Here is a 22,059-nt window from a genome sequence, read left to right as displayed (position 1 = left end):
TTTTTTTCCATTTTTACAATAGTCTAAATACGAGTCAACGGTTACGGTCGAGAACACATCAATCAAAATGGACATCAGTATAAAATAGCTAAGAGAATGATTAATCCGGATTCTTAACTCATGATTTTGTTGTAAACTTAAGAATTTAGAACTGTAAGTTTCTGTATATTATTAATGAATAAGTGTTCCCTTTATATAGAGGTTACAAGAGAGATAAATGGAAATACAATAATAGGAAAGATTACAAATTATAAACATAAACGAATTAGAAAATAGACAAGTTGTAGCCGCCGCTCTCTCCTCTCCAAGTCTCGCGGCCGCCTCTCTCTCTCTAAGTGTATGGACCGGTTATGGACCGGGCCGGTTATGGACATCCACCAATTGATTTATAACACTCCCTCTTGGATGCCATAACCATACAGGGATTGTAATACGCTTAATGTTGCCTCATTAAAACCTTATCAGGAAAACCCAGTGGGACAAAACCATGATGAAGAAAAAAGAGTACAACACGTACTACTCCCCCTGATGTGAACCTTAGTGGAGGTCCTTCAGCCTACGCATCCCAATCTGATGCGTGAACTTCCTGAACGTGCATGTAGGAAGTGCCTTGGTGAATAGGTCAGCTGAATTGTCAATGGATCGTACTTGGATGACCTAGACCTAACCGGCTTTCTGAAGCTCATGAGTAAAGAAGAACTTAGGCAATATGTGTTTCGTCCTATCACCTTTTATGTAATCGTCCTTGAGCTGAGCAATGCACGCAGCATTGTCCTCATACATCACGGTTGGCTTTTTGCACTCGGCCATCCCGCAATCAGCTCGGACGTGTTGGGTCATCGACCTCAACCAAACACACTCGCAGCTGGTCTCATGTATGGCCAAGATTTCCGAGTGATTAGATGAAGTGGTCGCGATGGTTTGTCTCATGGAACGCTCTGATATGGCTGTACCTCCATGTGTAAAGACATATCCTGTCTGTGATCGAGCTTGATGTGGATCTGATAAATAACCAGCATCAGCAAAGCCAACTAAACCATCTTTGTTATGGTTAGTATAATATAGAACCAAGTCTTTCAATCCTTGCAGGTAACGAAGAACATGTTTGATCCCATTCCAATGCCTCTGGGTCGGACATGAGCTAAACCTAGATACTAGGTTCACATCAAAGCTTATATCAGGCCGTGTGTGAGTTGCCAAGTACATTAAAGCTCCTATGGCACTGAGATATGGAATTTCGGGACCTAGGTCATCTTCATCTTCCATCTTGGGACGGAATGGGTCAGTGTCCAGGCCGAGAGACCTCACGACCATGGGACTGGTCAAAGAATGGCAATCGGCCATATTGAATCTCTTGAGTACCTTTTCAGTGTATGTCATCTGATGCACAAGGATCCCATCATTTATGTACTCAAGATGTAATCCCAAACAGAATTTTGTTTTCCCGAGATCTTTCATCTCGAATTCTTTCTTAAGGTATTCAACCGTTTGGGAAATTGTATCCAGAGGTTCATAGGATATTCAGATCATATATTTCGATGATTATCAATATTGTTCTCGAGAACTTGTTGTACATTCAGCTCAATACCTCTAGTACTTTCATTATCCAGTGGACCATATAAATATGCAGTCACTACATCAGTTTGCTGCAATTCTAATTTTCTCTCTTATATAGCCAGACTTATGAGAAATCTTAAAAGTAGTTGCATCCACCACATGGGAGTATATCTCCTCATAATCTATTACTGGTCTTTGTGAGAATCCTTGTGCAACATTAGCTTTATATCTCACGATTTCTATTCCTCACAAGACCCATTTATATCCACTGGTTTTAACATCATATGGCGTTTTAATCATATGGCCAAATACGTCTTTCTTCTTTAAACTATTTAACCTCACGTTTCCATTCAATATGTTCTACAAGTGCGCACTCTTATATTGACATGGGTTCATGATCCTCGCTTATATTCATAGATTCAAGTGCTACCTTGTATCATCTTATGTCGACATTCCTTATTGTGTTCCATTATGTTCCAGACATGATATAATCGATTGAGATTCATTATTATCAGGACCTTTAATACTTTGCAGCTTTGCGTCCCAAGCTACATTGTTTGGTACATGTACCTTAGAGCCGGCCGGCCTTATCTCTATGTCTGGGATGGTTTCCTTGACCTCAGATTTGTTTTATCATTCTATGCACCTTTCTCTTTTGTTTCCGAGGATTCTTATCTTTGGAACTTATTGGTCTATCTTGTATAGACTCTGTAGCAACTTGATTGTGTCTCTCTTGGACATCAATTTAGTTGGTGCTTTACAAGCTGGTTTATATATGACTTAGTCATTTTTTCGGGTCAGCAAATGTGTCTAGCATTTGATTAGCTAGCTTTGTAAATGTATAATCTTTGGACGTCTATTTCACATTATTTAGTCTGAGGATCTTGCCAAGACAACGATGGTTGATGCCATTCTGTTTCTCTCACCAGCTTATTATTTTCTCCCCCTAATGTTGGATTGTCGGATCCATTAAACTTTGCAATCCGTGTTCTTGGCCACTAAATAGATCACCCATATTTGGCTCAAGGTACTTCATTATTTGTGGGAGATTCATATCCAACATATATCCCCATCCTCATCCTCTTCTAAGGATTCATCTTAGACGGCACATATATTTGTGGTGGCTTATCCAAATATCTCAAGATGTTATATGTCTGGCTCATGACCCGTAACAAATTTGAGATGGGAATATCTATGCTTACTTAATGGTCTGATGCTTATTTGTTAAGATGCATGTAAATTCGTGTGTCCCCAAGCCTTGGACTGAGAGTTTGGACCTATGGGTAATGGTCAATACAGATTTATAAAAGGATTCAGCCAAGCTATATATAGTATGGATATGTGCGGATTTGTTCTCACTGCCCCCTCATGGACATACTATAATCTTTAAGTGCTTTGGGACATCATGGCCTAATGATTTTCCCTTGTATTCATGCTACACACGTGAGATTCTATGGGATAACTCTTTGTGCCCTTTCCAATATCAATTTCGCATCATGTTTTAGACTAGGATGGCTAATCCGGTCATACCATAAAGTGTATAATTTCATGGGTAAACCATTATGGTTACCATGACTATTGCCTCTATCATACTGATCTTGGCATAGTCTAGATCAATAGAGAATGCAAGTATAGTTTTTTTTTTCTACACAATCTGAAGTTTCATAATCCATAAGATCGTCCTTCTCATGATTGAAGTCATTTTCATCATCTTGGTAAGTCATATGGGCTTCAGGATTCTTCCCTTTCAGACTCTCTTGATAGAGGTCAACAAGATTCTTGGGAGTCCTACAAGTCTTAGCCCAATGATTGCTCATTCCACATCTATGGCACACGTATTTATCTAATTTAGTCGAGTGTTGGGGTTTGAAAGAAGATCCACGGCCATGGCCTCGTCCAAATGAGCCACGGTCCCGTCCATGGTCTCGACCATTTCCTCGCCCGCGGCCAAAGGATCTTCGACCGCGGCCACGTCCGTTCAATTTGTCTCGACCACGGCCATGCTGGCCATTTCCTTGGACGTGATTGGACTCTTTATTGTCCTCTGTAGCGTGTGCATCAGGTAGTGGAGCTTATCCAAGTGGTCTCATCTGACTGTTTTTCATTAGTAATTCATTGTTCTTCTCAGCGAGAAAGAGATAAGAAATAAGATTAGCATAGGTTTTGAAACCTTTCTCTCGGTACTGTTGTTGTAACAGCACATTGCTAGCATGGAAAGTGGAAAAGGTTTTCTCCAGCATATCCTGTTCCGTAATACTTTCACCACACAGTTTCATTTTAGAAACAATCTTAAACAGTGCAGAGTTATATTCGTCCACCGACTTATAGTCTTGGATCCTCATATTCGTCCAATCAAACCGAGCTTTTGGTAAGATCACCGTTCTCTGGTGATCATATCTCGATTTCAATTCAGTCCAAAGATGTAGTGGATTCTTAATGGTCAGATATTGATCCTTGAGACTCTCAGCTAGATGATGACGAATGATGCGAGCGGGAGCTATTGCTGTCGGATCGCGAGCTGTCCTTGATGTAGGATGGAGCTGAGTTCGTCTAGGATCAGGAACGCCTTGGGGCTGGAGCTGCTCAGGTTGACACGAGCTGGAACGGAGTCGCGAACGGATTAGGGTTCGTCGGTATTGTCGGGTTCAGATTAGGGTTCCAAAGCAAATCGGCGCGTACTGTATCTGTGAGTGAGGGCGCGTCAGTGGTCAGATCGAAAAACGGTTTGCACTGACTGATTCGTCTCGGCCAGGGCTTCGATTTGATATCTTGATCGTTTTCTAGGTCCTAATGGTTTGGGAGAACGGCCTCTTCGAAGTTCCGAGGCAGATTCCTTTTCATTTAGAGTTTTAGGGTTTTAGCGATTTGGTTTTAGGCTCAGGGTGTTAGAGGCTATCGTGCTGATAACGTGTTGTAAACTTAAGAATTTAGAACTGTAAGTTTCTGTATATTATTAATGAATAAGTGTTCCCTTTATATAGGGTTACAAGAGAGATAAATGGAAAATACAATAATAGGAAAGATTACAAATCATAAACATAAACGAATTAGAAAATAGGCAAGTTGTAGCCGCTTCTCTCTCCTCTCCAAGTCTCGCGGCCGCCTCTCTCTCTCTAGGGTTGGGCCGTCTCTCTCTCTAAGTGTATGAGCCAGTTATGAACCGGACCGGTTATGGACATCCACCAATTGATTTATAACAGATTTGACACTTTTTGTTTTTTTTTTTTACACTTTTCGGCTAAGAACCAGTTCTTATATCTCTTATTTAAGAGCCGGTTTTTAGCTTTTCTTATTTAAAAGCTAAGAAACGGTTTTTGACCGAAGCTAAGAACCCCATCCTAAAAATCCGGGTTAATCATGGTCTAAGGCTGATATAGAATAGTCTAAATGCGAGTCAATGGCTACGGTCAAGAACACATCAATTACTGAAATGTTCACTGCCATTACAATATGTAAGTTCATAAAATGTAATCTTTTTATATAATTTTAAATTACAATACTTAGTGACATTTTGAAACCAATCACTTTTTATATACAAATATTGGAAGATGTAATCAATAACACGAAAACAACATCGCAATCATCACATAATCAAATCTTTCGAATTCAATTTTAGTAACGTCATTTCATTTAAAACATTAATTAAATAAGAAAAAGAAGCTTTTCAGTTTTGTTCTTTAAGTTTTGAAGAAGACGTTGCTAATATTGCAAAAAAAAATTTGAAATTTTCATAAACCTTTTCTTAACACGAAGCTTAACAATTGTTGCCTTTTGTTATCGTTTGGTTGAAGTAGATCCCCTCTGGTATCACTCTCTCTTTGGGTTCTTTTCTATGCAACCAAAGCAAAGCTCTCGAAACCTCATTAAATACCATCTTTGGGGTATATATTATTTTCTTAATTTGTTTATACAATTGAAGACATATGATATGAATTTTCATCAGCAAAGCTTTTGTTCAAGATTTTGATATATGGTCAACGTTAGCTAATATTTCTTATCAAAGAAAAAATAGTTGATGTCCTCCTCTACTTCTTCTTCATCTCTGATCCATTATTATTATTATTTTGTTCTTTTTGTACAAGAGCTCGAGGCATTAAGGACTACTTGATAACATTATTGAAAAAATGGAAGGAGAATCCTTTGGTTTGATCGTTGGGATCTCACTTGGTTTGGTGATCGGTGTGCTGTTAGCTATGGCAGCATTCTTATGCTTTAGGTACCATAGACAGAAACCTCAGATTCTCAACAGTGTTTCAAGCAGAAGTGCTACGCTTCCCATCAGAGAGAATGGACCTGATGCTTGCAACATCATGTCGGATTCGACTCTTGGTCCAGACTCACCTATGAAATCATCAAGCAACGGGAGGTCTGTTTGGCTTGCTGGGTTTAGCAAGAGGAGCAATGTGATCTCTGCTTCTGGCATTTTGGAATATTCTTACAGGTTTGGCTAAGAGTTCCTTTATAAGTTTATTGTCTCTTAACCAATGAGGATTAGAAGGGAAATGCTGGGGATCTATATAACGTTTTAGAGTGTTTAATTACGGATATGATACTTGAATTCTTGGCATTATATCTCGTTTTTGCACATATGTTCTTTTGTGGGTGGTTGAGTCAGGGATTTGCAGAAAGCAACATGCAATTTCACGAATTTGATAGGCCAAGGAGCATTTGGACCTGTCTACAAAGCTCAAATGTCCACCGGTGAGACTGTTGCTGTCAAAGTTCTTGCCACTGATTCTAAACAGGGCCAAAAAGAGTTCCACACAGAGGTAAAACACACATATCTCTGAAAATGTGCTTGATGATTCTGTATGACACTCAAATCCAAAGAATAAGTTTGATTAACATGAATAATCAGTAGCCATTAGGAATGATTGAGCAAGCCCATACTTACACTTTATTAAATCTCTGTTAACGCAGAATTTGTTATTTATAAGACAGGCTGTTCCTAAACTCGCTCACTCAAATTTTTTTTGTGTTTCAGGTTATGTTATTGGGGAGGTTACATCACCGTAACCTAGTGAACTTGGTCGGCTATTGCGCAGAGAAAGGACAACACATGCTTATATATGTCTACATGAGTAAGGGAAGCTTAGCTTCTCACTTGTACAGTAAGCAACAACTTTATTCATCATAATTTATCAATCTGCTTGTCAGTAAATTAATGTAGAACTATTTGCTATAGAAATGTAGTCACACACCTATATTATCTAACATGGTTTGGAATTCACCAATTTGATGAACTTTCATACACATCTGAGATTCACTAAAATGTTTTCTTGATACAGGCAATAAATATGAACCGCTGAGCTGGGATTTGAGAGTATATATTGCTTTAGATGTGGCACGCGGTCTAGAGTATCTTCATGATGGGGTAAGCTAAATTACTGAAAACCATCCACCATCTCTTACCACGGATGTGGCAGCCCAGTTGGTTTAAGTGCAGGCGTTGGTGTTGTTGCGTTCCTGGGTTCGATCCACCGTGGGAGGAGTGTCCAGAGCCTTAACCGGTACAGACGCAGGCTGGCTCCGGGCCTAGGGGGAGGGAGTAGGGCCGAAGGCCCGAACCCACCACCTGGTTAAACAAAAAAAAAAAAAAAAAAAAAAAAAAAAAAAACTTTATAAAGCAATGTTGTATTCAAAAAATTTCTAGGCTGTTCCTTGTGTAATCCACAGAGATATCAAATCTTCCAACATTTTGTTGGATCAGTCAATGAGAGCTCGGGTAAATATCTTCTCCATCCCACTTATACCTTATTACCTCAAATTTTCTAATTTTAATTGTCTTTAAAATTTAGGTTGCTGACTTTGGCCTGTCTAGAGAAGAAATGGTAAACAAACATGCAGCTAACATCAGAGGAACTTTTGGTTACCTCGATCCAGAGTATATCTCCACAAAAACATTCACCAAGAAAAGTGATGTTTATGGTGTTGGGGTTTTGCTTTTTGAGCTTATAGCTGCAAGAAACCCTCAACAAGATCTTATGGAATATGTTGAACTGGTAAAAAAGACACCAACACGATCCTCAACTCCACATTTGTCTCTTTGAAGAATTACATTTTTTAAGACAACTTTTTTGTTTTAGGCGGCGATGAATGCAGAGGAAAAGGTTGGTTGGGAAGAAATTGTGGATTCGAGATTAGATGGGAGATTTGATTTGCAAGAAGTGAATGAAGTTGCGGTTTTTGCATATAAATGCGTCTCTCGTGCACCGAGAAAACGTCCCAACATGAGGGATGTTGTGCAGGTTTTGACACGTGTTGTCAAGGCGAGACATTCAAGAAAACGTCAGAAGAAGTCTTCCTTGCTTCCACCTACGGTGGAGTCAAGTGTTGAGCAGACTGGAGATAGATCGGGTCTGTCGGAAAATCATAGGAGAGATAATTCCATGGACAGTACACTTGAAGACTAGTGTCTAGTGATGCATTGTTGTTTGTTTAAACAAAAAGAAAAATTTATTTATAATTGTAATATATTACCTTTGTAATTGGCTTTTATATATTTTGGGAGGGTGGGTTTTAGGATGATTTATAGACGTATTGTTAGGAGGATGTTGATGGTAACTGAAAATAGTGGATGGAAAAATTATTTTGTGTTAATTTTTGGAGGTTTGTTGTAAAAAAAGTTTAGCATTTAGATAATGGAGACCATTGTAAGTCGTAACTGGTAAACTAATATAGAATTAATGTAGTTAAATAAAATAGAATAATAGTAGTGGAATACCGAATACATCAAAAATGAAATAGATTTATTCTATTTATTCATGAACAAATTGCTATAAAATCGTTTTCTTTGCAATTTTTTTATTTATTTTTATTGAATGAGTATTTCATTCCATTCATAATAAAAAGTAAAAAATATATAGAGTAAATGGTTTAAAAATGTAAAATTAATGGATCAACCGTTCCACATCATTTCATTCTAAAAATTATAATCTAGTTGCAATGAGCACAATTATTTGAAATGTTTGGTTATGGATACATTTTAATCCAATTTTTTTGGTTCTTCCAAAAAAACCCGTATGTGTAATATTAGGGACCAAGCTGGACAATTTATATAGTGGGTGCACTATCATTAATAAAACATAAAAGGTAGAGATGAATGATCGAACCCGGGTTAATGTATGCGCACAACCTCACTTTTCCATCTGTTCCTACAGATTTTCTTTGTTTACATTTACGCCATTTAATCTATATATAATTATTACGGGTGCACATGCCCCCATAGAGTGCAACCTGGCTTCGTCCCTGTGTAATATTGTCTTGGAGAAATAAAACACTCGAGGAACCAAAAATTCTGCAACTTATAAATATTTGAACGAGGAGTAAAAAACCAAAAACAAAAACAAAATCTTAGAAATACCGAACCTAACTATGTACGACAGGCTTGGAAATGTGTTAAGCACCCTAGATTGGAAGTCTACTAAAAATTTAATTTATCCTGGTCAAGTGACAAGGATATCTAATTTTCATTGCAAATAATTGGATCTATATGGTACCGTTGAACAGGCTCCAGTGGATTAGTCGGTTAGGCTTCGGTCCGCCAAGTTATAAAAAAAAAAAAAAAATCAAAATACAGAACTACTATATATGTTAGGGGGTATTACACGAAAGCCCAAACATTAGCCTAAACCCAGAAAGAAAACCCACCCGCGAAGTTAATCATGGTACTAAAACGGTGTCGTTTACAAGTAAAGAGATAATCGTTATCCTCATCTTATCGCCTTGAGTCGAACAGAGATATGAACTGTTAGCACCCACTTAGCAAGCGGGAGTTACTTGCAGAGTCTGAACTAAAATGGCGACCATGATGACTTCTCTTCAGAGCTCGTTTACATCTCTTTCGATATCCTCCAACTCCTCCTTCCTAGGCCAGCGTCTCCTTTCCCCGATTTCCCTCTCCGCCGCTTCTCCGGTAACTCCCATTTTCGAAATTCTCGTTCTAATCAAAGACATTGCCACGTTTAGCTCGAACATGTAGCCCTGTAACGGGTTTGATATCTTTCATTGGACCTGTGGATTAGGTTCTTTTTTTTTTTGCTTTTGGTATGGGGAATTTTGGTGCCCATTCTAATTTTTTTTTTTCTCTAAAACAAGTAAAAATTGAAACTTTGTTATGTGTTTCTGCGCTATAAATGGAGTGGAGAATGTGTATTGCTTCTTGTCTTTTTTTTGTGTTAGTACTGAACTGAGATGAAATTATGAGCTTTTGATATTTTCTCAGTAGAATTATGTTTATCTCTCTACTTGGCTTCGCGATGCATCTTAGCTTGTAAGTTCTAACTAGGTATCTCAATTGTGCTCTTTTTGATTGATTGATTGGTTGGTTGGTGAACCTTTTCGAATCTAATGAATGCTAGTGATATTTAGCACCTGGTGGTGATGGTGTATGGTCTGTACATTTGGTTGGTTATGGTTTTGTTGCTCGAACGAACTTATATTGATTGAGTTAGAAGAATGGTTTAGCGTTTTTAATGCTTTCACGTCCTGCAGTTGGAGGGGGTTCCTTAATTACTCTGCTCTTCTTTTGGAACTCATTGCAGGTCAAGCCCACCGGAAACCCATGTCTTGTTTTTGCTAAGGTTAGTAACCAACATCCGTTTCCTCGTAATACTTTTGGTCCATTCTGCATTTGAGTAGCTTTGTATCATAACAAACGAGGTGTCAACTGTCAACCTTTCTGGATATGAAAGTTTTTATTTTTATGCATATGAGGAGAGTGTTGAGTTTCATCTCTTGATTCCTAAGGGCATTAACAGGATTAATGTTCGTTATGTTGTGTTTTTTTTCTTTTCCTTTCTTCAGCTTAAGCGTTGGGAACGGAAGAAATGCAAACCAAACAGTCTTCCAATTCTGCACAAAATGCATGTCAAGTTTGGTGATACGGTCAAAGTTATATCTGGACGAGACAAGGGCAAAATTGGAGAAGTCACTAAGATCTTTACTCACAACAGCACCATCGTCATCAAAGATGTCAACCTCAAGACCAAACACATGAAGAGCCGTGAAGAGGGAGAGCCTGGCCAAATTCTCAAGGTCAGTCAGTCCATGAGACATACATGATGACTCTCTTAAAATAATTTGCAAAACAGAAACCACATCGTGTAGCTCCCTTCACTTTGCCTTTGGCAGTGATGATGATTGATGATTGATGATTGATGATTGAGGATTGTGCTAAAATGCATTATGTTTTCCAGATTGAAGCACCGATTCACAGCTCAAATGTGATGCTGTATTCGAAAGAAAAGGAGGTGGTTAGCCGGGTGGGTCACAAGGTCCTTGAAGATGGACAGAAGGTAAGGTATCTGATCAAAACTGGGGAACTTATCGACACCATTGAGAAATGGAAGCAACTTAAGGAGGCTAAGGATAAAGAAACATCCCAAGTTGCAGCTGCCTCAGCATCTTAGCATCTCTCCCTTATTTCTTCTTCATTGCACTTTTGATTTGTAGACTAATGGACCTATGTATTTGATGGATATATTGAATCCCTTTTAAGTTAAAAAGTGTAAAAATCGTACCAGATAAACACTTTCTTCACTTACAAAGCTTAAAGCTACGAAATATGTTTCTAACAATCAACGTTTTACAGGGAACAAAGAATCTACAAACGGTTTCATATGGCTAAACCATGGTCTTTAAGCCTTAATCAGCTCGCTTTTAGCTTTTGTATATTTCACATACTTAGGGGATTACTAATGCGTTCTCGTCATTATATAAAAGATCCGAAAATGACGACATAGATTGTTGTCGAGTGGAGATAATTAAATTACAAGGTATGTATGTACAGAATACAATTTTCTGAGACGTCATGTGGTATGATCCCACCGTTACTTCGGCGGTTGATATAGATACACTGTCCATTTCAGGCCTCGTCATTTCTCATTCGTTCTCAAATATACATTTATTATGTGTCAGTTCAAAAATGAAAAATGAACATACAGTGTATGTATACACATACGTAATCAAATATCGAAATAGCCACATTTTGAGATATCCATGATTCATTTTCACTAGACTATGCTCACTCTTAAACAAATTTTGCTTTGTCCACAAACAACTTTTAAGTACAAAATGTATATCACAAATATTTTTGCAGAGCCCTGAAATAATATGTCTGAAAAATCAAATGTATATTTGTTTTCAAAATTCGAAATTTCAAGATTTGAAATTTTGATTATTATTGGGCTCACATATTCCAATTTTTCTTTTCTCGGCGGATATATATTGATGAGAGGGTGGCTTTTGCAGATAGAACTAATAAAAGCTCCAAATAAATGTTTGCATGGGATAGAATTTTGTCGACACCTTTGACGTAAGCTTTGTCTCGCTGACATTATGAAAACTATCGAGTAATTTAGTATGGACCATTTTATTCGTTTTAACAAAATGTCTAATTATCATTAATGTTAGTTTTGTTTTTATATGCCATGTTTTCTTATATAAATATGTAATCTAGGACTATACGGGGATGGTTCCAAACAAATTTGAAGCTAAAAAATGCCAAATTGTGTTTTAGGTCGTCTGAGTACTATATATGATTATGTTCTATTTTCATATCTTATTTATTATTGAAATATATATATGATAAGAAATTAAAAAAATATCAGAATACTTTAAACAACATAAATCCATATTGAACAATGAACATGATTCAACCAAACAAGCCAACATTCGTGTTCCAAATCTTTGAAAAGGTTTCTCGTCGACCAACGTTTTACTGAATGAAAAGTTGGCATTTATCGTAGCACTTTTACCAACAGTCCACCCGTGAAACTAAATTCTCACTCTTGACACACTTCACAATCTCTCTCTTGACCACTGGTTTTTACATCAGTATAATACGCTACAATAAAAATTTATCTTAACATAATATGAACAAAAATACTTTTTTTTGTCTCTCTAGGTAAGAATAATTAAGAACTCATACATAAACTAGCCAAAAAATAAAAAATAAAACTCAAATTCCAAATTCACCTTGAAAACAAATTCGGAACAAGATAGAAATAATAAACAAATAATAAGAACATTTTGATCTCTTTGCCAAAACAAAAATGCTAAATATTTTTTAAGACTTGCAGATAACCACAAAGCAAGGAAGCAAAGCTCTAGGATTAAGCAAATAAAGCTCCTCCACATTTGTATACAACCCAACTTTCCCGGCCAAAGAATCAAACCCACTCATCATCAACCCATTCATCTCCTCCACATTCTCCACCGGCCTATGAACTCTCCCGGCGATAACCCTACACACAATCAACACCTTCCTCACCGTCCTCTCCCCATCGTCCTCCTCCACCAAAATCGACTCAAACGCTCTCCCACTCGTCGAAGCCGTGAAAACCCCAACACCGTTATTCTTCTCCCGCTTAGCCGAGAACCCGTTCCGTATGATCCGGCAGACGCAGCATTTCTCCGCCGTGCAGAGGCTCGTCGACCCGTTTATCCCCAAACCGCAAGCGACGGTGGTGCCGTGGAACCTGAGGAGCTCGTTACCGTCTGCGAGACATCTCGGATGCTTCTTCTGGAGTTTGCTCGCTCTGATCTTCACCGTCTCTCTGTACTCCTCGAACCGAGCTAGTGTCTTCTGCATGTTGTGTACTTTTAGGACACGGTCTATTCTCCCGCATTGGTTCTCTGACTTTAACCAGCTCGTTCTACAGATTATCTCCACTATCTTCCTCGACGAGTCGCCTTCTACGAGCTCCGTCACTGTAATATTATGATCAAAGTTTATAACATTTTTTTTTATTAAATCAAAGTTTAGAACTTTATAATCTAATTTTGCGAAAATCAACTTTATACTATTATATATAATTATAAATATGCGCCAAAATCTTCATAAAGTTGAAAACTTTATATTATATTCATTAATTATATAATCCCAATGGTTAAAGTTTCGAGTTTACCGGCGTGTTTAGAGAGATGATGAGCTTCTGCAGCTTCGAGTTTGCTGAACTGTTTACCACATTTATGGCAAGACACAGAGTATTTGCCTCCGTTGACGGCGGAGTCTCTGTTCATCTCCAAAGAAACTCTCCTCTTTGTGTGAAACCCTTCTCCTATTCCGTCTCTCTCCGACGAAGCAAAGGAGCCCTTTTTCGCCGCCGTCGACGAAGCTTGGCTCCGGTGAGAAGCAGAACGGTTCAGATGATGCATCGGCGTTCCCGGCCTCAACATCCCCACAAAAGTCGTCGACCGTCCGTTTCCTACTCCGCTGCCGCCGGATTCCGTTGCTCCGGCGGGGGAAGCCATGTCTCCGACGCCGGTGATTTTGAGCTCGCAGGTGGAGTTGCTGAGGATGACTTCGTGAGTTATGGGGTTGAGGAACTCGTTGCTTCCGATTGAGCGAGGACTGCTTATCGGCGGTTTCTCGAAGTGGCGTTTGCTTCCGTGGATCACGTCTTTGAGATTCGCTATCGATCTCGAGCATCCGGATAAACCGCCGCCGCATCCGGCGGAGGGTAGGGAGGAGTTGACGGTGGAGATGCGCTTGGTGGAGATTGTGGTGAGGTGTTTTGTGGATTTGGGGACGTGGACGTCGGATGGTTCGGATTTGCAGTGGAGAGATTTCTTGAGAGAGAACCAAACAGTAGGGATGTTCTTCTTCTTGTTCTTGTCTTTCTGAAGCTTCTTCGTCTTCTTAGTTTGGCTTCTTGTGTTTGAATCGTCCATTGTGGTTGTAACCTTCCTTTCTCTCTCTCTCTCTCTCTCTCTATCTTGTTCTGAGATTTTTGGTTTTGGTATTTTTTGGAAGTGATATTTTAATTTAATAGAAAAATAAGGAAGAAGATGCAAAACAGGCAAGTAAATATGTTTTCTTCGTTTTTTATGAAGATACTACAGTTGTTTTTATTAAATGAGAGTCTTTATTACTTAAGTCAATTAAATGAGAGTAATAAAAACAATAAAATGTAATAGGTAAGAATAAAATTTTGTTTGGCAAAAAAAAAAAAGAATAAAATTTTGTATTTATTTTGTTAGTAGGCTTGTACGTCCATATGAATCTAAAAGAGGTCTATAATGTCTCAACTCACCTATGTAAATATATAACACGAGAGAATGTTTCCTTCATTTACCATTTTACGAATCTATGAATAAAAAAGACATCTCTTCTCACTATGTGGATAACGATCGTGAAATAGTATTTTACTAGGTAATAGAATATGATATTTTATAAAATATTGTTAAATAAATAATTTTAAAAGAATAATAGAGATATGTAAAATTTTACGATTTAATCAAGTTCAAATTGTAAAAGTATTTAAATTTTTATCAATTCAAAATGATATGAATATTAAAATTAAAATATTTATATGCTATATAATTACTTGAATGATATTTAATATATATATATATATAATATTTTTATTAATTGATATTAACATATTCATAATTTTTATAATCATTTTTCTTATAACAAAAATTCAAAGTATTTTACATGCATTAAAAATATAAATTTTATTATATGGGTAATATGAATGTTTAATTTATTTTTATAATAGAAAACTAAACAAAAAAATAGATGATATACAAATTGTTATCAAATTTATTGTTCAGTATTATTGTTGACAGAACAAAATTATTCAGTATTATTAATTATCATATTTGTAAATTACATTAAATAATCATGTAATTTTTATTACGAAAAGAAAAAAAGTTATTTGTGAACATTTAATTAATGACTTTTTCGCTATATTATATACAATGAAAGCTATGTAATATTTGTAATAATTGAAATCATTTTTAATATAAATTATGAAAAAGTTGTAGTGTTAACACTTAAACAGTGTAGTTAATGTTACTGCATAAAAATGTTTTTCAGTTATTTTAGGGATACATTTCTTAAACATGACTAGTTTAACTATTTCCTACTATATTATAACACCAAATGAGCATTTTAAATTTCTTAAGTAGTACTCTTTCTATTTCAAATTTGTTGTAGTTTAATTATTCTCATATAAATTAAAATAGTTAAATATTTAGTTTTACCATTATTTAACTATCAAAATTGTATATTATTTTAATTAACTAAAGGCATTGCCAAAATATAATGAATGAAAATTGCCAAAAATACAACATTTCTAAACTATTTTTCATGTTTACCTTAACTATTTTTATCCTCACTTTTAAAAAGTGAAAAACACTTATAATCGTATGGTTAACTAATATATAGACTTACGGTTTATAATCGATGGATGGAATAAGGATATTTTGGAATGTGGAGTTTAGATTATAGTAAATATATAAATAAATACTGAGAAATTTTTTTAAAAAAATTTCAAAATAGTTTCAAAAAGAATTTACGAATTTCAAAAAAAAATCTGAATTTGAAAAGTATAATTCGAAAATATTAAAAAATATCTTTTTTATTTATTTAAATAATTATTTGTTATATATATTATAGAGCAAGTGTATAAGAGTTTTTTGGCTTTTAATGAAGAATATATTTTTAAAAATGTCTATTTAGTGAAGGTAAACATGAATAATGCTAAAACAATGTAGTAAACATGAAAATTCTCCTAGAATGAACTAGTATTCATAATTTTGAATGGTTACTGAAGAATAAGAGAAATATTAAATTTCTAACCTTTCCAAAGAACTTACATCATTTATAAAAAATAAAATTTTCTTTTATTCTTTTTCATTTTTACAGAATACTCCCTCCATTTCTAAATATAAGATGGTTTAGAGAAAACACGTTTATTAAGAAAATTATTTTTTATCTAAAAGTATTATTAAAATTATAAATTAAAATTATTCAACCAATTATAAAATAGAATTATTAAATTTGATTGGTTACACAATTTTTGATAAAGTTAAAGCTACCTAGAAATATGATAACATCTTACGTATTAGAAAATAAAAATTATTCTAAACATCTTATATTTCGAAACGAATGGAATATTATAGAATAAAATTGTTCATCATTACATTTGAAAGCATAGGAGAAAAAATATCATTATTTTTACTATTTTATTCTTTAATCATTTATAGTGTTACTACGATGGATACCACTTAAACTCTAATCACTTGCAATAAATTTTGGTTCCAAAAAGATACATCCACTATCTTCCTACTAGTGTTGGGCATTCGGGTTTTTGGTTCGGATCGGTTCGGTTTATTCGGTTTTCGGATTATTCGGGTTGGGATGTTTAGGAACCGTTTAGGAACTAGACATTTTTCGGATCGTTCGATTCGAATAATGTCGGGTTCAGGTTTCTATTTTTTTTTATAAAACCCGAAATGAAACCGTATTACAAATAATTCGGGTTTAAAGTCCAAAAACCCGGAAAAACCTCAAAAAACCGGAGCTAGACCAGGAAAAAATCGAAAAATATCCGGGTTATTCGGATAGTTCAGATTTTTTTTTGATATTTTTATTTATAAATTATATTTTATATATATTAAAATTAAAAATAATAAAAAATCAATATATTCAAAATATTCGGGTACCCGTTCGGTTCTCGGTTCGGTTCGGTTCGGTTTCGGTTTTTCGGATTTAGTAATATAGGAACCGTTCGGGTTTTTGTAATTTTCGGTCCGATTTCGGTCCCGGTTTTTTCGATTCGGTTTTCGGGTTTCAGATAATATGCCCAGGACTACTTCGTACCTTATAGTTTGCAATAAATAATCTTGAGTTTTTATTATACTTCCAAAATTTAATTACAGTAAATAATAAGAACGTCAATTAATGAGATTATGTGTTGGCACTGGGCAGATTCACAAAAATTTTGAGTTGTAGGATTTTGACTGAGATTCCACGGATTAATCGTCTAAGGTACAAAATAAACAAATTTTCATATTTGATGAATCTTTAAATGTGGACTATAATGCTCAGAAACTTACTCGGACTAAAAGCATCTCCAAAATACACTATATAACTTCATATATGAAGTTTTTTACTTTCCAAATTTTTTTTTCAAAATTTCAAATTTGAATTTTTATATTTTTATTTGTATTTTATTCCCTCCAATCACACATCACCTTTATGATTCATAAATATTTTCTTGTTTAGTGTTTTAATCCTTAAAAAAATTATATCTCATAAATATTTTAAATTTGTTTACAGAATTTCAATTTTATACATAAAATTAAATAAAAATTTAAAATAAGATGTAGAATATTTTAAACTAGATTTAGACAACAATAATATACAAAAGAAACTTAACAAAAAGATTTTTAAGAATTACACGAAGATATAATTATTACACAAATTTAAATATTATAACAACACTAATAGTCAGGTAAGTTTGATCCGGAACCTTCAAAATTTTCAAATATTTTCTAAATTTTTTGTGTAACTGAAGATGGTTGTTGTTGTTGTTGTTTTTGATGTCTTTTTCGTACAAATATTTCTTATTCATATCGAATATATTCACGAGTATTAATATCATCGAAAAGATATTAGTTTTTTCAATATTTTATGTTTTCCTTTTATTTTCTTGTTCAAATATAATGTATTTACAAGTATCAAATATCACCCGATTTTAACAAATTTTGGCTCGTAATCTATAAAATAAAAATAAGGAGAGCCATTTTTACTTCGAAATGTACTAATAGATTATATATGCATTACGAAAATCATTTTATGAAATAATATGGTATTTTGTTTGAAGTTTAATATTGATTAAATTATTTTTATTTAAATTTTATATTTTAATAGAATATTTTATTAATTAATATTGTTGTAATATGTGCTATTTATTTACAAAAGTTTTATAAATTTAAATTGGTTATGACAAATATAAAGATTATATTATAAAATAGAAATAGTTTTAAAGTTGAATTTGAAGTTTTAGTTTTAGAAAAGAACACATTTAAATTTTAAATATAAAGTTTTGGAAACTTCAAAATAGATTTTGTTTACGGAGATGCCTAAAACTATGTAGTTGTCCCTCACTAGTAGTGATGAAAGATTGTTGTTGTTGAGTTACAACTAAATAATAGGTTACTCTCCAGTAGCAGCATAGCTATGTAGTCACTATGTTTGAAAAAAGGAACATTGATTTCAACTCACTCCTTTCCGCTAGCATCTGTCATTTCACTCTTAAATAACCAGAAGGGTAAATGAAGCATTCTGACAATTCTTGGAAGATAGTAATCAATAAAGTATACTCTCTTTAGTAATAGTGTAATACAGTACATGAGTTAAATCACTATAATTAGTATTAACATTTAACACTGTTTCCAATGGTGTTCCATAATTTCCGCTAAAATATAGAGTTGGTTTTGCTCCAATAGTTACTCTATAATAGAAGAGTAAAAAATCAACATTTCTCTATATTTCACTCTATTATATAGTTAACAATTGGAGCAAAACCAACTATATAATATAGTTACTCTATTTTAACAAAAATTATAGAACACCATTCGAGATGCCCTAAATACGCTACAAAAATAATCTTCTGAACCCAATGAGACATGAGATTTATGTGCTTAGATCATAAAACCAAAACCGCAAAGATTACATAAAACAACACACACACTAATTTTACACTCACTCCCGGCTTGTAGTGAAGCAACATTTTTAACTTGTCTTTACATCATAATGTTTTCAAACATGGAGCAGGACTGACAAATGACAATATAAGGTTTGCTTATTCTTTAAAAATGAAACTAGACCCTGATCCGCGCGCCATCGCGGATATGAATTTTCAGTTTTTAATTATTTATTTTATTAAATGATGTATTTGTAATATTCGTTCATATTATATTCATTAAGTAAATATTTTTTTTTGCATCTTAAACTATCTATTTTTTTACGAATGTGTGATATCAAAAATATTGTTTGAAAGAAAATTCATTTATCTTTCAAATATAAAATGAAAATATTATAATTAAATAATAAAAAATATAAATAAAAATCATAAATTTAGCAAATGCTATGATAAAATTTTCTTTCTAACAATTTATCAAATGAGAAATGAGTTATGAGCAAATAATACCATATAATTTTTAAAAACATAGTCATTCTTAAATATTTTTTGAATAAATAATTATTTTTAAATTTAATCAACTGAAAATAATATTCGTACAATTGTGTGAGTCAAATTCTAGTTTTATTGATGCATGTTATATATTAGTGCTGCATGTTTTAAGTAACATTTTAATGATGCACATTTTTAAAAATCTCCATTATTAAAATTATGCACGTAAGGATAACTCATGAGTTTTTTTGGTTGATTAAATGACAGTATGTCCAAATTTATTTAAGGATATATCATTAAAGTAACTGAAAAAGACAAACAATAAAATAGAAAGTTTAAATTCTTTTAATCATATTTTAACTGAAAAGACAAGTAATAAATTATACAGTTTTATTCGTTTTAGGATATTTCATAAATGCAACTGAAAAAGACAAGAAGAAAAAATAAAGAGTTTAATTAATGAAGTAAAAATATTTTTAAATGCGTACTTCTCTTTTAATAATATAGAATATGAGAATTTTAAATCTTAAGGATCAACGTGCATTTAATGTTGGTTGTAGATATTGGAGAGAGAGAGAGAGAGAGAGAGAGGGGGGGGGGGGGGGGGGGGGGGGAGGGGGGGAGGTAGGTGTGGGTGTCGTTATAGCCTCATTGAATTTGAAGGTAAGACATTAAATTAGAAATTGATTTTCGAAGCATACTGATATAGCATACTGATATATTTGTCCTTTGGGGTTTCCCAATTTGCTCTAAACCCTAACCAACATGACCATCATTCGACCACACCACACTGACTGGTCTGTCCCAACCTTTGATATCTTCTTACTAGTATTACTTGTATTAGTAAATGTTACTGAAATAAAAGCTAAAAACATGTGAATACTTTCCTTTTACATATTTATAAAGAAGATCTCCGATCTAATCCCCACCATAATCCTTGAGAGATAGTGGAAATCGGCTATTCGTATAATAGACGATCATACTATTTATCTTAAACTCTTTATATATATAGAAACTTTTTTCATATCCTTTTATTTAATGATGTTTTCGTATATCCAACGTAGTTTTATATGATTTGTATGTTCGTCAACGTAGTAATATAGACATTAGACCGTGTAGAGTAGAATGAATACTCACACTTCAAATTTCACAGTGGTGATGCACAAAAGGATTAATAATATTTTATAAAGAAATGCCTCAGCCAGGTAATTATAAAAAATTAATTGAAACTTTTTTCTACGCAGAATCAACATTATAATGAGCTAGTTTCAAAGTTCCTCAGCGCACCACGTCAGTATTTTGTGGGTTCCATTTATAAAAAAAAAGTAAAATAATAAAATGTCAAGCCCATGGCTCGAAACCGGGTTATTGACATATAAACACCAACATTTATACCACTAAACTAAATGATACTTTGTACATTGATGACCGAAACTAATATATATTTATGAAGGTCAGTTTAATAATGTCCCACAAATAAATAAAATGATTTACAAATCACGTTCTCTATTATTTGCTGATTGATTTGTGGGCTTATTTTTTAAACTCACTAGCCCATCTATTACACCAGCTTATACATTTGATTAAAGCCTAAGCCTATCTTAATAAACCATAAAACTGGCCCTAAAAAGCCTACAAGTCGTCAGCTCTTCGTCTTCGACTGAGACCTATGGTTTTCCCAATCATGCGCCTCCCCTCCAATACACAGACGCTACTGTCTAAACTTCTCCAATCAAATCCATGGAACTCTTAGTCTCCCTCTATCTCTTCATCTCCCCCTCTTTACGCACACCATCAAAATCGCTAGCGTCTCATAACTGATACGAGCGGCTTCACTATATATAGGTCATGATCCAGGAGTCAAACCTCTCATATCTACGAGCACTGTATGACTGACGATGATGCGGCCCCTTTAGGGGTCTTATGAACTCAGATGATATAACCCAGTTTGTCATGGTGGTCACCACGGTCAGTCCAAAAAATATTTAGGGATAGTCATCTATTTTTTTCTCAAAAAACATGTTGATGCTAAACAATTTCTGCTGAATATAGTACTTCCATGCATATATTTAACAGAATAACATCATCTAATATAACACACACGTACAACTGTGTTTCAGACTGCCAGCAGCAACAAAACTCCAGACGTGGATTCCCAATCTATACTACCAGCAGCAACTATTAGCTACACGGTTCATGTGCCCAGGAGAGCCGAAGAAGTTGATGAAGCAATGCCAAGCTTTGAAAACGAAGAAAAGAGGCATGTGAGTGATTGTTTCAAGTCCATCAAACCGTCATCCCCAATTAGCTTATGTGTCAATGAAATAACCATTTTTGTATGTTTTTTCCGACTTTCAACTTTGGTTGTCTTTAATTATCTGTAAACTATCTCCCACCAGGAGAAGAGCTACTTGGTTTTTAAATAAAGGGGAAGGTTGATGGGTCTATGCATTTCGTGAAAATAAGCATGTCTTTTGCTTCATGCATGGGAACATGTTCAGATAGTTACATGGCATCGACGTTAAACAATGCAACAAAGAAACCAACTAAAATCCAATAGCCACCAAAACAA

General features: G+C 34.5%; 4 protein-coding genes across 4 annotated transcripts; 3 read left to right on the top strand and 1 right to left on the bottom strand.

Annotated features, from left to right (window-relative positions):
• The first annotated feature begins 5,305 nt into the window (after positions 1 to 5,305).
• Positions 5,306 to 8,157, top strand: LOC125581539 (calcium/calmodulin-regulated receptor-like kinase 1). The gene is made up of 4 exons (XM_048747171.1): positions 5,306 to 6,326; positions 6,542 to 7,282; positions 7,356 to 7,559; positions 7,644 to 8,157. Exons 2-4 carry the CDS (start codon positions 7,271 to 7,273, stop codon positions 7,968 to 7,970), a joined length of 543 nt encoding a protein of 180 aa, XP_048603128.1. The 5' UTR covers positions 5,306 to 6,326; positions 6,542 to 7,270; the 3' UTR covers positions 7,971 to 8,157.
• LOC125582156 (calcium/calmodulin-regulated receptor-like kinase 1) lies at positions 5,682 to 6,694 on the top strand. Its single transcript, XM_048748709.1, has 3 exons — positions 5,682 to 5,998; positions 6,173 to 6,326; positions 6,542 to 6,694. The coding sequence occupies exons 1-3, from the start codon at positions 5,682 to 5,684 to the stop codon at positions 6,692 to 6,694; spliced, it is 624 nt and encodes a 207-aa protein (XP_048604666.1).
• Positions 8,158 to 9,179: 1,022 nt separating the features above from the next.
• Positions 9,180 to 11,097, top strand: LOC106380455 (50S ribosomal protein L24, chloroplastic). The gene is made up of 4 exons (XM_013820214.3): positions 9,180 to 9,472; positions 10,101 to 10,139; positions 10,363 to 10,593; positions 10,755 to 11,097. The coding sequence occupies exons 1-4, from the start codon at positions 9,356 to 9,358 to the stop codon at positions 10,965 to 10,967; spliced, it is 600 nt and encodes a 199-aa protein (XP_013675668.1). The 5' UTR covers positions 9,180 to 9,355; the 3' UTR covers positions 10,968 to 11,097.
• A 1,409-nt stretch (positions 11,098 to 12,506) lies between these two features.
• Positions 12,507 to 14,328, bottom strand: LOC106380454. Its single transcript, XM_013820212.3, has 2 exons — positions 13,467 to 14,328; positions 12,507 to 13,269 (listed from the first exon to the last, which is right to left on the bottom strand). The coding sequence occupies exons 1-2, from the start codon at positions 14,230 to 14,232 to the stop codon at positions 12,626 to 12,628; spliced, it is 1,410 nt and encodes a 469-aa protein (XP_013675666.1). The 5' UTR covers positions 14,233 to 14,328; the 3' UTR covers positions 12,507 to 12,625.
• Between the last annotated feature and the right edge of the window lie 7,731 nt (positions 14,329 to 22,059).

The sequence above is a fragment of the Brassica napus genome, chromosome C2 (genome assembly GCF_020379485.1).
Source record: "Brassica napus cultivar Da-Ae chromosome C2, Da-Ae, whole genome shotgun sequence".
In the NCBI taxonomy this organism is placed as follows: Eukaryota; Viridiplantae; Streptophyta; class Magnoliopsida; order Brassicales; family Brassicaceae; genus Brassica; species Brassica napus.
Note: the sequence above shows the minus strand (reverse complement) of the source record. Positions and strands in the feature narration are given on the sequence as shown.